Here is a 14,955-nt window from a genome sequence, read left to right on the forward strand (position 1 = left end):
GTTCGGGGTGACAGAAATCATTACACGCCAACAAAAGCAGTACTTAGATTCTCTTCTTCGAGACGCTAGCACCGCGCTTGGCGCCAGTTAAAAAACGTGCACTATTATGGATGGTGTCATGATCCTAGGGGTCTAGGGGTTTAAGAAACGTGACAAGGGTGTGGAGAGCAGGACGTCCACTGTTACACACACACACAACCAAACAAAGCGTACAAACAGCGCTTTTATTTCCAGTGAGCTAACACATACAATAAAACAGCGGACTCAGCACAGCTAACCAACATCAGTACGGCCTAAAGGAAGGGACGGTCCAGCGGGGACAACACAAAAGTTAACAAAAAGGGCACATAAACACACACAAAGCTAACACACAAACACAGGGTCTATCACACCAGACACACGAATGAGATCCCCCCCCAACAGAGCTCCTTGCAGATCCTCGTGGACCCTGGGGACCTCCCGAACACCATCCGAAGTCTCTTTATATAGGTGGAGGTGACCAATAGGCAGATGGTAGGTGGAGCTGGTAGGCCTCAACTCCTCCCACGAAGTCAAACTAAAAGAGACAGGACACAAAAACACAGCCAGCCACACAGAACACGTGGGAGCGTACGTCCATGGACGTAACAGGACATGTGGGAGCGTACATCCAGGGACGTATGGGTGGTAGTAGCCTAGTGGGTAACACACTCGCCTATGAACCAGAAGACCCAGGTTCAACTCCTGCTTACTACCATCGTGTACCTGAGCAGGACCCTTAACCCTGAGTGTCTCCAGGGGGGGACTGTCCCTGTAACTACTGATTATAAGTCACTCTGGATAAGGACGTCTGGTAAATGCTGTAAATGTAAATGTAACAATGGAGGTTCCTCAATCCAGGAGTCAAACGAGTCTCTACTTGTCCATTTTTACCCCCTCTGGTCTCTGCATCTCCATCGTCCTCGCCACTCTCACATTCGGTTTGAAAACCGGCAGCGAAACGAGCCTAAGCGTTTTCTCCGAGTCGGCGGAAGCGGCGGCGGCTCCTCCTCGTTCTTCTAGAAAGACCCGGGCAGAGCGGCGACGCCGATCTATTATTCATACGAGCGGCCGGGCCTTCGCTCCTCGCCGGAACGAGACACAAGCAGCCGAAAGCAGTTAAAAGGTGCCAGTCGGTGCCGCAACGGTATTTCCGTTCGGCTTAGAGAACCTGAGCGTTTGTGTGCACTTCCAGGAAGTTCTAAAGAGCTCTCTGCTGATTATTGTCTTCCGCGCGCAAGTCACCGTAGCTTGGAGAAGTTGGGAGCTCTGAAGCGTTGTTGTGCCGCGTTTACGCCTCGCGAAGAGGCCCGTCAGGCCCCGGTGACAGTGACGGGACGCGATGCAGCCATTTATCTAATTATAGGGCCGCGCGTCAGACTGGCAGAGTCTGGGGCGGGAGGCGGAGTGCCGGATAAAAGCCGCGACTGGCGGCGCGACGTCCCCGAACAGCACGAGATCCGTGAACACAGTCGAGCGATTCATGAATTAATGAACAAACGAACGAATCGATTTCCGCGGCATCAAAGGACCCCACTCAAGAGGTCCTGCTTTAATAGATCTGCACCTCGAGTCAATATTTAATGTCGTGTGCATCTTCTTCTGCTACCTGCTGATATGCTCTCTGCTGTTTGCTTCTGTCTAGACGCCTTTGGGGAGGAAGCGAACGAGAACTTGTCCTGGAAGAACTACAAAGGAAGCTACTGAGCTACATGGAATCCTTGGAAAGAAAACAGGGATCAGGAAAGGCACGGGGTGAATGATCACGAACCCCACTGTCAGCCAAAGTGGAGAACAGTGACGTTCTGGTTACTGTCTTATCACCGCGTGGCAGCAGGTGATCTGGCGGCTCCTAAAAAAAGGTACATGTGTAGGAGACTAACACTCAGCTGTACATTTCAATCGTCCGTGTGATCATCTCACTGGCCATAGTGCATCCTCAAAAGAGCAGGAAACCTTCTTGTTGCCTTGTTTAAGTTCTTGTGTCCATGTAGGATCTTTTGGGGATGGACAGGGGACAGCACGACATGTTGCCAGAGCTGAATTTTTGGGGCAGTGGTGGCCTAGCGGTTAAGGAAGCAGCCCTGTAATCAGAAGGTTGCAGGTTCGATTCCCGATCCGCCAAGGTGCCACCGAGGTGCCACTGAGCAAAGCACCGTCCCCACACACTGCTCCCCGGGCGCTTGTCATGGCTGCCCACTGCTCACTCAGGGTGATGGGTTAAACGCAGAGGACAAATTTCACTGTGTGCATCGTGTGCTGTGCTGCTGTGTATCACATGTGACAATCACTTCACTTTTAGATTTTTTTTTTTTTTTTTTTTTAGAATCAGACCTTAAGGATCTGCTGCTAACATCTTGGTGCCAGAGACTAAAGGACATCATCAGAGTCTAATGGAGTCCATGACTCTAGAGTTCAGAGCTGATCAGCTCCAACACTGTGGCGGGTGGTGATAATGTTGTGGCTGATCAGGGTGAGTATAGGTTTCATTTACAGTCATGCTCAGTGTGTTTGGCTATATTATCAGTAAAGGCCAATCAAGGATCTTCACGCTTCCACCAAAGCTACTTTCAAAGCTGAACTGCTCCTCTGGGCTCAATGAGCGTTTCCGCGACTCTTTGGGAATGTAAATTTTCCTGACAGACACAAATGAAATACTGACTAATTTCTCTAGATGCTAATTGTAATTCATAAGCAAATATCTGTGCATAGGGCATCAGGTCATGCACTTGGTGTTGCCAGACACAGCTGATTGTCTCTAATCCAATAAATAAAAGACGAAAACATCAGCGAATTTTCTTCATTACATTAATTGACGCGCTAAGAGCAGATCCATTTTTTTACGAGTTTAAGTAATGTAAAAACGTTTATTTAAAAAATAATTAAAAATATCAAAAACACATCCGGATGTTTTGCCCACCCAAATTATTTCACCAGCACAGTAGAACGCCCAATCTGGCAACACTGGATGCGCTACAGGTTTGCAGTGCGATTGTATAAACTGTTGAAAATAAAAGATACTAAACCACATGAATGAACGAACACTAGAACGTGTCTATTCGGCCATGTGGCGCGTCGGTTTGGCGTCATTTCCATAGCAACCCGTGCGGTTCCGGAAAGGGCCGAACGCCGGTGCATTCTGGGAAGAGCTTCGCGTCCGCCATCTTTGTTGGCTTTAGCAACTTGCTCTGGGTGACAATTGACTCGTTATAGCCGAATTAGGCGGTTGTTGGGCGGCGGCGCGGCGTTTCGTTCAGTCGTAAGGTCGTCGGCGCCCCGCGGGAGTCCCCTGCCGCGACAAAAGGCCTGGTTTTGGGACGCGTTGCGGCCGAAGTTGTGGGTGTTTAGCTTAGCGCCAGTGCTACCATGGGGCGCTCCAGGAGCCGCAGCACGTCGCGGCCGAAGCCGTCCAAAAGCAGCAAGCACGGCAAGAAGCGGAGCCGGTCCCGCTCCAGGGACGTCGAGCGGAGCAAGAAGCGCTCCAAGTCGGGGGAGAGGAAGAGGAGCCGCCGGCGAGAGTCGCGCTCCCGGTCGCGCTCGGCCACCGCGGCCCTGGCCCGCAGGGAGCGGGCCGCTTCCCCCCCGGAGAGGACCGACATGTTCGGGCGGACGCTGAGCAAGCGCGGCGTGGTGGACGAGAAGCAGCGGAGGGAGGAGGAGGAGAGGAAGGCGGAGATGGAGCGGCAGAGGAAGATGTGAGTCGGTTATCGTTATCGGTTTTATTGGGATTTTTCTGGCCCGGGGAACGTGCCAACGCGGCGTGACGTCACGTCGGGCTTCTGAACATCCGGGGGCCCGATAAATAAAAACCTCGTGTCTGCAGATTTGTCGGTGGGTCACATTTCATCAAACTCGAGTCGCACAAGTGGCTGCTGAGAAGGTGACCACGTGAATAGAACAAAAGCAGATTCTTATCCTCCGATCTTACTACGCTGCCTGTTTGTAGGACAGATGACCTGGACTTCGGGGGTCAGCGGTCAGGACATGTGGCCATCGGGTACTTTAAAGGCCTCATGATATGAAATGTTCCCTTTGTGAGATGATTTAACATTAATACGAGTTCCTCCAGCCTGTCTGTGGTCCTGCGGTGGCTAGAAATGGCGGTCTGTGTAATGAGTGTTTTGGTCGTTCTGCTTTGCCGTTCAGACGGTCGGATCTGGAATTTGTCCCCTTATGACATCATAAGGGGAACGGTTACATCCTGTTTCTCATGCTTTTTCCGCCCAGAGAATTTCCCACTTGTCCTGTAAAACATTACCGACCGTCATGGCTTCCAAATGTGCGAAGCATTGCAGTTGGTTGGGAGTAAAAATGAGCACAAATGTTTTTTTTAGTTTCATCACATGAATTTCTGAAGAACCAGGGGGTTCATTTTATTCTGGGAAAAACTCCCAACACAACTTCTTGTCTGTGCCAAACATTGTGGTTGGTGAATGGTGTGGATGACGCTCAACTTCTATAGGCCACTCTCCTCCTTATTGGCATTTAAAGCTACAGACACTGAAATGGTGCGTCCTGGGAAATCTCACTGTGGGACTGGATCAGAGTGGCTGGAATTCTGCACCGAGGCGGAATTTCGGATACAGAATTAGAGACTTGGAGAATACAAGACCGGCAAAAAAAATGTCAGGGAACCTTTAAGGGGCAGTGGTGGCCTAGCGGTTAAGGAAGCGGCCCTGTAATTAGAAGGTGACAATCACTTCACTTTCACTTAAAGAAGGGAAGTCGGTACCCTGAAAGAAACAGGTTGCACCTTGTGGTGACCATAGAATATTGGACCTCGAACGAAGAGCAAGGTTTATAAGGACCTAAAGATAAGACAGATAAAATGTTGACAATGTCTTATTATATTTAAAACATTGTTGCCTGGTGTGATAGCAGCCTTGTTGCAGCTTTTGCACGCTGACCTGCTGAGATTGTTTGTTTGTTTATTTGTTCGCAAAGTGGGCGGGGCGTCTGAGCCGCGTTCCTGCGGACACCTCAACCCGTCACTCACTCAGGACGAGTGACATGCCGACATGTGAAGTGCGCCTGTAGCTGATAGAGTTGTTACCCAGCTGGCCACACCCACGTGGTCCACGAGGCCCCGCCTCCATTTGCCTTGATTGAAATGTGACTCCCACCGGGTTTTTATCTTTGGGAAGAGAGAAACATCTGAGCTGTGTGTGTGTTTGTGTTTGTCCCCGTCCCCCTCAGGGCAGATCAGGCTGCTGATGGCACCTGGAGATCAGGACACCTGATGGACACAGAGACATCCTGTTCCTCTTCACTGCCCTTAATAACACACACACACACTCTCTTTCTATACATATATATATATAAATGCGTGTGTGTTTTAACTCCAGCCATGCATGTATCCCCAGGCCTGCTCGCTTCCAGATCTTCCTGTTTGGGCTGAACCTTGAATGGCTGATAAACTCCTTTTGAATGCAAATCGGAGCCTCGGGCTCCTCCCCTTTTCACACACACACAAGGGTTAATCGGAGCGTGCTGTTGATTACAGAGCCAAACGTTCTCCCGTTTTCAGGACTATATGTAGGACAGCGGTTCTCAAACGTCTTCAGTCCAGACGCTCTCGTTGTTGGCCAGAAAGAGGCGCGCTGGTTGCTCATCTCAGTAGGACTTTGTGAAGGATCAGAAGCCTAAAATAACATTTATTGTTTACGAAGGGAAAGTGAACTGATTGTCATTGTGATACGGTGCACACAGTGAAATTTGTCCTCTGCATTTAACCCATCACCCTGAGTGAGCAGTGGGCGGCCATGACAGGCGCCCGGGCAGCAGTGTGTGGGGACGGTAACCAGCAACCTTCTGATTACGGGGCCGCTTCCTTAACCGCTAGGCCACCACTGCCCCAAATTCGGCATTTACCAGGCGCCCTTTCATCAGGGGTGTCAAACTGGCTGCCCACGGTGCCACATCCCACAGATCCTATAATGCAGCGCTTCAGTGGCCTTGCCGAACGCGCGCTGGCACCATCAATGGCACCAAAGTCACCAAAGCGCACTGCATTATGGGATCTGCTGGGACCGAACGACAGATCTATGCAAAGTGAAACGTGCGCAGTAGAGGCTACTACCGCCCGTGACGCGGTGGTGGCCTCACAGACCTTCAGCATCTATCACCGCCCGCCGCAGAATGACGGAGTAGATGTGTGACGTGCGCGTGCTTGTGTGTGCAGCCGCCAGCAGGAGATCGAGGAGCGTCTGATCGAGGAGCAGACGGCGCGGCGCGTGGAGGAGATGGTGGCGAAGCGCGTGGAGGAGGAGCTGGAGAAGAGGAGGGACGAGATCGAGCGGGAGGTGCTTCGCCGGGTGGAGGAAGCCAAGGGCCTGATGGAGGCGCAGCTGCTGCAGGAGGTCCAGAGGCAGCGGCAGGAGGAGATTTACGCCCAGCGCGCCAGAGAGGTAACCCTCCGTCGTTCAGGACGCAGCGTCTCCACCCACCGCCATGGCAAAACCTCCACCGGCCGCACACGCGCAGAAATGTGGGGGCAGTGGCAGCCGACATGGCCGTTCAGCGCCATGTTCTTCACCGCGTCCATGCCGATTCGTCCACATCTGCATCGCGATGCATCGATTATGAGATTAGCACCCCTACTAAATACCCAGCCACGCCCTTTTTGTCGGTGTTCAATTATTTTTGACAGTTTTAAGAGGGGAGGAGCTTGTAGGCATGATTGACAGCTCTCACACCCCCTACTTTCCCATTCTGGAGGATTTAAACCACTCTCCTGTAAAAACGTGACACGCCCATGGTGTAGTGCAACGTCCATCTCCTCCGTTTCCCTTCGTTCTCTACACTCCTCACGCCCCAACACTCGACCACGCCCACTACCGACACATGCATGTTATCAGGCGCTTTAATTCCTAGTGAACATGACCACGCCCACTACCAACACCAACATGCAGGTTATCAGGCGCTTTAATTCCTAGTGAACATGACCACGCCCACTACCAACACCAACATGCAGGTTATCAGGCGCTTTAATACCTAGTGAACGTGACCACGCCCACTACCGACACCAACATGCAGGTTATCAGGCACATTAATTCCTATTGAACATGACCACGCCCACTACCAACACCAACATGCAGGTTATCAGGCGCTTTAATTCCAGTCAACGTGACCACGCCCACTACCAACACCAACATGCAGGTTATCAGGCACTTTAATTCCATTCAACGTGACCACGCCCACTACCAACACCAACATGCAGGTTATCAGGCGCTTTAATTCCTAGTGAACATGACCACGCCCACTACCAACACCAACATGCAGGTTATCAGGCGCTTTAATTCCAGTCAACGTGACCACGCCCACTACTGACACCAACATGCAGGTTATCAAGCACTTTTAATTCCTAGTGAACGTGACCACGCCCACTACTGATACCGACATGCAGGTTATCAGGCGCTTTAATTCCTAGTGAACGTGACCACGCCCACTACCGACACCAACATGCAGGTTATCAGGCGCTTTAATTCCAGTCAACGTGACCACGCCCACTACCAACACCAACATGCAGGTTATCAGGCACTTTTAATTCCTAGTGAACGTGACCACGCCCACTACCGATACAGACATGCAGGTTATCAGGCGCTTTAATTCCTAGTGAACGTGACCACGCCCACTACCGATACCGTTGCATGGATGTCCACTGCACAAGCTAAATTAGAATCTCAGCGCTCAGAGATGAGGGGTGTGTTTAGGGGCGGGATAATAAGATCGGCGGGCTCCCTGTGACACGCCCTTCCTTTAAAAGATGGGTCTAGACCGTGAGGCGGGGGACAGGCGTTTCTGGGTCATTCGTTTAAAGGGCAGGCGCCGCGTTTAAAGACCCTTTGAGGAGTGTTGGGGCGCAGTGAAGGTTTTGCCTTGGCCGTCTTATGAGGGAAATAGATCACGTCTTTTACGTTGAACTTGTCTCTCCCCATTTTAACTGCCTCTCTCTCATCAATGTAAAACTATCCTGTTTTTCTTTAATAAAAACACAAAGCTATTTGCCAAATGGCCTCTGTGCAATGTGTGTGTGTTTGTGTGTGAGAGAGAGTGTGTCAACATTTTTAAAAAATTTTTTTTTTTAGGCATGTTTTGTACCATGAAAACACATACACACACCTTTCACACATTATTTTTATATTCTAATCAATCAATAATCTGTCTATTTTGAACTGGAGTTATTTTTTTTGCCATTTATGTATAATTTAATTTCGGCTGCACAGTTTGCAGCGTTTCTGTTTTCCTTCCAATAAAACATCCAAAGGAAGAGCAACTCTGGACGTCCCATAGCGCCGGCGCTGACATGGCTCCGCCTCCTCCTCCTCCTCCTGCGTCCCAAGATCGCAACATTACAGATGAAAGCATCTGTTCCACCCACATTTTATTATTTCACCCAGGCGATTTTAATCCAGGCAGGATGGGATAGAAACCATTTCAGCCCTCACGCCGTCCTCTGGTCCCGCCCCCTTCCACGTACAGTATGTAACGACACACACACACACACACACACACACACACACTCTCTGTGTCAGGAGTGCATCGAATCGCCGGACTGGTACTAATGGGGCGAGAGACGTGACCCCATCGCGTCCCGCCGCCCCGGCTTCTCCCACTAACAGGTTCAGGTCTCGACCCGCTCACCCGTCACCGCCAGGGCACTGTAGCCGAGGCGACTGAGGCCACGCCCTCCACCCCGCCCCGCCCGTCCCCGTCTGCTCTGCTCTGTTTTCATGTTTCATTTTAATTGCCTGCCACCGTCGGTGAGCGGTACGGGAGAGGTGGTTTTTACTCACACACACACACTCACACACACACACACACACACACACTGCACACATGACACAGTGTGTAAGAGGGCTGGGCATGCAACAAATACACAAAAATTATTATTATTATTCATGCTTGTGTTTTTGACCCCGTAACTATTCCACCATTTGCCTCATAATTTTTATATATATTTTTTGCACCCTGCAGTGGAGGTTACGTGCATCTGTGTATTCACTCGTCCTCGACAGATAAGTCATGAATGTTCCATGCTGCCGTGTAATATAACAGACCAGACCCACACCCCACATTCACCTCGAACTCCACACACACACACACACACACACACAATGTAGTCAGGATGGTGTATTCAATACAAACGGACCAACACTGACCGTCATCCACCCTACCTGTTGACCGGTGTGTGTCTGTGTGTGGTGTAAACGCGCCGGCTCGGCCTGGCCGCGCAGCGCAGGTCTGGCCCGGCCGGGACGACTGACACTCGGGACCAGGCAGTAAATGCTCCGCCCCCTTTAAGTGACCAGGTGTAGGTACAGAGGCGTAGGTATTCTCGCTCCATGCACCCTTCCACACAGCCATGCGTGAGTGTTTCACCTGACCGAGATTCTGTTATTCTGTTCCTCTGTGCAGGCTTGTTTCGGAAAAATGCACCGGAGTGAGTTTTTGTCGTCGAGTGATTGGTTGGATTGCTCGGTGGGCGGGGCTAGGCGGAGACGTAAACAGACGGGGTTTGAATGTTGTGTTGTAGATGGTGTGCGTGATGATGATACACTGTAATAAGAACAGACTAAGAGAGCGAGATGTGCGATGTTGGCCGTGTGTGTGTGTGTGTGTGTGTGTGTGTGTGTGTGCGCGTGCGTTCGCTCACATTGCACTGTGTCTCCCTGTAGGAGGAGGAAAAATCCAAACGGGCCGAACTGGAGAGAATTTTAGAGGAGAACAACCGCAAGATGGCTGATGCTCAGGCCAAACTGGTACGACTATACAACACACACACAATTCTCTTAGACCACACCCCTTTTACATAGTCCACAATACAGACTACGCCCATCTACAGCTACACACACACACACACACTGCTGCTGTTAAATAGCGGTACACATGCTGTTGGTGTGTGTGTGTGTGTGTGTTTGCTGATTATTATCAGCGTGTACATCATTGTTAATCCTGAACTGTTTGTGTCTGGGGGGTGTTTATTCCACGTTGGCACGTTGTGGGCACAGTCCGGGCACCAGGCCGATTGTGTCTGCGCGCCGCACCCTCCTGCGTGAGACTAGACAGGCTCCTGTATTTCTCTCGGCCAATCAGAATGTTTGATCAAGATTCAAGCTCGGTTTATTGTTAGTACGACCGTATACACAGTATACAGTGTATTGAAATACTGTTTCACACAAACTTCCCCATAGTGCAATAATAAAAGAAAGAAAAAATATATATACAGTACAGGCCAAAAGTTTGGACACCTTCTCATTCAACGTGTTTTCTTTATCTTCATGACCGTTTACGTTGGTAGATTCTCACTGAAGGCATCAAAACTATGAATGAACACATGTGGAGTTCTGTACTTAACAAAAAAAGGTGAAATAAGTGAAAACATGTTTTATATTCTAGTTTCTTTGCTCTGATTACTGCTTTGCACTCTTGGCATTCTCTCGATGAGCTTCAAGAGGTCGTCACCTGAAATGCTTCTCCAACAGTCTTGAAGGAGTTACCAGAGGTGTTTAGCACTTGTTGGTCCAGCTCACCCCAAACCATCTGGACTGGGTTCAGGTCCGGTGACTGTGGAGGTCAGGTCTCCACTTTTTGTTAAGTACAGAACTCCACATGTGTTCATTCATAGTTTTGATGCCTTCAGTGAGAATCTACCAACGTAAATGGTCATGAAAATAAAGAAAACACGTTGAATGAGAAGGTGTCCAAACTTTTGTCCTGTACTGTATATGTATAAATATGTATATGTATAAATATGTATAAATATGTATAACTAGAACTTTATATATTGTACAGATCACTATAAAAGAAAAGTACAAATTTTCTGTACAATAAACAGGACAACATCATGTAGGATGCTTGTAAGATGTTGGGTAGTTCAAACAGGACACACAAGAGAAGACAGACGTGCAAAATGGTCAGTATGGTATCAGGTGCAGTTTTTTGGCGATGGACGAAGCTCCTGCAGCGTCTGGCAGGTCCAGTTCCGGTGCTGCGGAACCGTCTGCCAGACGGTAGGAGGGAGGGATTAGGGTAATTAGGTTTCCGACTAGATTATTGATCGAAGCCCCTAGACACAGACAGGCAGAATTAACAACGATTGTCAGCGGCGGCCTAGCGGGTAAGGAAGTAGCCTCTTAACCGGAAGGTTGCGGGTTCGATGACGGTACCGTCCCCACACACTGCTCACTAAGCAGGGTTCTAACGGTCATTAAAACACCTGGAGAAGTCAGGATTTTCCGGGTCTCCGGAATATGAAATGACAATATTTTGGTAAATTTGAGTGCAAATTTGCACATAAAAGTGTTGATAGAAACACGTCCGTGATGATGATGATGATGATGATGATGATGATGATGTGGTTTTATGTGCAGGCTGAGGAGCAGCTCCGGATCGTGGAGGAGCAGAGGAAGATCCACGAGGAGCGGCTGAAGCTGGAGCAGGAGCGCCAGCGGCAGCAGAAGGAGGAGCAGAAGATCATCCTGGGCAAGGGCAAGTCCCGCCCCAAACTCTCCTTCAGCCTGAAAGCTGTCGACTGAGCCGCGCCCCGCCCGCCGGTTCGGCCCTCCCCCGCCACCTCCTCTGCACCTCCTCTCCGGCCCTCGCCCCTTCTCCGTCCCTGCCTCCCTCCGCTCTCACGCTTCTCTCCTGTCTCGTTCGTCCCCTCACCGTCCCCCCAGTCCTCCACTCCTCTGCGTGGACGCGTGCTTCATGTTGAAGTGATTTTGCCCGGAGGAGGTGCAAGAGAAGGGCGAGCGGCGGAGGGAGAACCCGAGAGAGAGAGAGAGAGCGGCGCCCTGCCGTCCATCCGGCCGGACGAAGCGAACGGCGGCGCCGACTAAAGAGAACTGACCTCAGATCAGTGGCACATGACACGTTTCGTGAAGGAGGATCGCGACCTGCTGTTCCCAGATCAGTCAACTGCACCCTGTGCTCGGAATGGATCATCTCTCTCTCTCTCTCACACACACACACACATACATACACACACACACACACACAACCTGCCAACACATCAGAATAATTTTTTTTTTTTGTATTTTATTTTTTAGCCGATACTCTTTTTAGTGGTTTATGGTGTAAATTTTAGTGTGTGTGTAATTATGCTTGGGTCAGAATATCATTATTAAAGGAAAGAAAAGTACAAGCACAGCGGTGTCACCTACACGGGTCTCCATCTTCAGTTTAGCAGCCATCAGACTGTGTGTGTGTGTGTGTGTGTGTGTGTGTGTAAGGGTGTTAAATGATGTTGGAGTTACAGGTAAGAGAGTGTGTGTGTGTGTGTGTGTTTAGGTCCTAAATGATGACATTTGCTTCTAAATCTTGGCGCTGTAATCTGAGACTGAACTGTTCACAATAAACACCTTCAAGCTGACTGCTGCCTTCTGTCTAAACACACACAAACACACAACTAAAAACTACCCAGAATCCCCCAGCAGCCCCTGGACTGGGTGATTGACGCTGTTAATAAAGTTGCGTGGTGGTAGTAGCCTAGTGGGTAACACACTCGCCTATTAACCAGAAGACCCGGGTTCGAATCCCACTTACTACCATTGTGTCCCTGAGCAAGAAGTTGCTCCAGGGGGGGACTGTCCCTGTAACTACTGATTGTAAATCGCTCCGGATAAGGGCGTCTGATAAATGCTGTAAATGTAAATGTAATTTTAAAGGCTCGGCGTTAAACTCGGCCCAGCCACGATTATCCTAATTAACCTGATTGTCTTTAAATTGATCTTCGTTTCTTGGCGAGAACGCCGCGTCATTTGCGTAACGTAGCGCCAGGGCCACGCGTGTGTATTGGCGCCGTGACGTAATTAGGCGAAGTTGTGAAAGTTTGAGTGTGTGTATCCGTGGGTCGGTCCGGCTCCGGGATAAAACCACGCGTGTGTGTGTGTGTGTATCCGTGGGTCGGTCCGGCTCCGGGATAAAACCACGCGTGTGTGTGTGTGTGTGTGTGTGTGTGAGAGAGAGAGAGAGAGAGAGAGACAGCCGCTTGACGAGTGGAACTCAGGTGTGTGATTCTTAGTTTCCTCGGACCCCGCGTTTGATCGTGGCGGGTCGCCGTGACACACAAACACACACACACACACACACACACACACACACACACACACACACACAACTGAATAAACAGCCCTGAACGCCTAAACACTCCCATCTACTATTTAATTCTATTTAAACTTACAAACAAATCTAATTACTTCACTTTTGTATTTCGGACGGATTTTATGTACATTCTCGTTTTTATTTTATTTTAGTTTTCAACAACAACAAAAAAACCTCACAGAGCGTTAACTCGTGATAATAACGACAACTGTATACCAATTTATTTTTTATTTCATTCAGAATTGTGCAGACGGCGATACAGCAATAACGATTATTATAATTATTTTTTATGATCACAGCGACAACTACTCTTATTATTACGGCAATAAGAACAATAGAAATAATTGTGGTTTATGAATTAGTTTAAGTGATTATTATTGTTGTCGCGCTGCTGTCACACTTATTCACTATTTCACTCAGATTCCTAATCGATTTCTTTTCGCTTTTGTTTAATACATGAAATGCTGTTTGTATGGACGCGTAAATGCTTGGAGTGTTTAAAATATTTTCCACAATTTTAATTTAATCCCGTCGGACGTCCGGTTGACCGACCGAATGGATTTAATCGAACACAGTTGATCGTTAGTTCCCACTTTATTAATGTGGCTTTATCGGCGTCTCCGCGTAACAGCGCGTCCGCTGGGGGGCGCTGCTGTCCGCCAGAAACCTCGCTCGTCGGCGCTCCGTTTTCGGGGGGGAAAAAAAAAAAGTCTTCTGCATCTGAAAAGGTCTTAATTCTTATTAACCTACGTGATAAATAATAAAAAAAAATATATATAAAATATTTAAAAAATATATTCTATCGAACTTTTCCCGGGATCGTTGCGTCTATCGTGAAACGAGTCGTGGGGCTCGCTGTGAACGTCTCTCGCTCGTTCCTCCTCGGCCGGGCGACGCGTTATAAGCGCTCCCCGCGCCGGCCAATCAGAGCGCGGCGTGGGCGGGGCCAGCGCGCCACATACCGCGACTCGCGTCCACCGGCGGCCACTCGGACCCCAGGCTCAGCCAGCGTCGCGTCGCGTCGCGCGTCTCGTACCGGAGCGAAGGAACCCGCCTCTTCCACTCCGACTTTTGCTCCGTCCCTTCCCCGTCGGTCCTGGAATACCGTCCGCGCGCGACTCTCCCGGATATTTCCCACGACACTTCGTCCCCTCGTGCACTTTTTTCCCCCCTGGATTTATATCCGTCGCGGGCAGAGTGACAGCGGCCGGGATGCGCGCCGCATGAGGGGACCCGCGGGACCGGGGACCGGGACGCCGCTGGGATGCTGCGGCTGGTGATCGATTGATTATCGACTGTCTGATGGATTCTTCGCGCCTTTAACCTCGGAGAGAGCGAGAGAGAGAGAGAGAGAGAGAGAGAGAGATTTAAAGAATAAAAGAAGGAAGAGAGGAAGAGCGGCGCGACACGGAACCGGGGGGAGTCATGGAGGCGCGCGCGCGCCGGAGGTGGAATTCGGGAATTTGGGAATTTCTGGGGATCGCGCTGCTCGCGTGCGGGGTGAACCCGTCCCGCGCCGTCATCCTGGACTCCATCTACTGGAACACGACCAACAGCAAGTGAGTCGGGACCCACCCTGTATACACACACACACACACACACACACGCACGGCGCGGCTCGAACCGTTTCATCGGTTCTTTTATAATAAAATAAAAAATCATCATTATTATTATTATTATTATCATTTCGTCTCCGTCTCTGCGTCGGGGGTCCGCGGCGGAGCGGTTCCGACGCGGGCCGGGGAGTAAGACCGGGACCGGGTCCAGGTCCGGAACGAAGGCGGCGGCGTCATTATTACTGCGATAACGATGAAATAAATTCAGATTTTTAAA

General features: G+C 50.0%; 2 protein-coding genes across 3 annotated transcripts in view; both read left to right on the top strand.

Moving 5' to 3' along the window:
* The first annotated feature begins 3,145 nt into the window (after positions 1 to 3,145).
* Positions 3,146 to 12,166, top strand: arglu1a (arginine and glutamate rich 1a). Of its 2 annotated transcripts, XM_028992318.1 has the most exons (4): positions 3,146 to 3,713; positions 6,200 to 6,425; positions 9,696 to 9,779; positions 11,391 to 12,166. In XM_028992318.1, the coding sequence occupies exons 1-4, from the start codon at positions 3,385 to 3,387 to the stop codon at positions 11,553 to 11,555; spliced, it is 804 nt and encodes a 267-aa protein (XP_028848151.1). In that variant the 5' UTR covers positions 3,146 to 3,384; the 3' UTR covers positions 11,556 to 12,166. The 2 variants fall into 2 exon arrangements, with proteins under 2 accessions (XP_028848151.1, XP_028848150.1); XM_028992317.1 differs by lacking the exons at positions 9,696 to 9,779; positions 11,391 to 12,166 and having other exon boundaries at positions 6,200 to 6,934.
* Positions 12,167 to 14,116: 1,950 nt separating this feature from the next.
* efnb2a (ephrin-B2a) overlaps positions 14,117 to 14,955 on the top strand; it is a 13,123-nt gene continuing 12,284 nt past the window's right edge. Inside the window, exon 1 of the mRNA XM_028992316.1 lies at positions 14,117 to 14,681. Within this exon, the coding sequence (XP_028848149.1) occupies positions 14,548 to 14,681 (134 nt within the window). The 5' untranslated portion in view covers positions 14,117 to 14,547. The remainder of the gene's footprint in view (positions 14,682 to 14,955) is intronic.

Source organism: Denticeps clupeoides, chromosome 9 (assembly GCF_900700375.1).
Source record: "Denticeps clupeoides chromosome 9, fDenClu1.1, whole genome shotgun sequence".
Taxonomy (NCBI): Eukaryota; Metazoa; Chordata; class Actinopteri; order Clupeiformes; family Denticipitidae; genus Denticeps; species Denticeps clupeoides.

Bases quoted from the DNA above. Each gene is read 5' to 3' on its own strand.
- arglu1a (XM_028992317.1), top strand. From the start codon at position 3,385: ATGGGGCGCTCCAGGAGCCGCAGCACGTCGCGGCCGAAGCCGTCCAAA. The intron at 3,714-6,199 runs GTGAGTCGGTTA...TTGTGTGTGCAG, and splicing joins ATGGAGCGGCAGAGGAAGAT to CCGCCAGCAGGAGATCGAGG.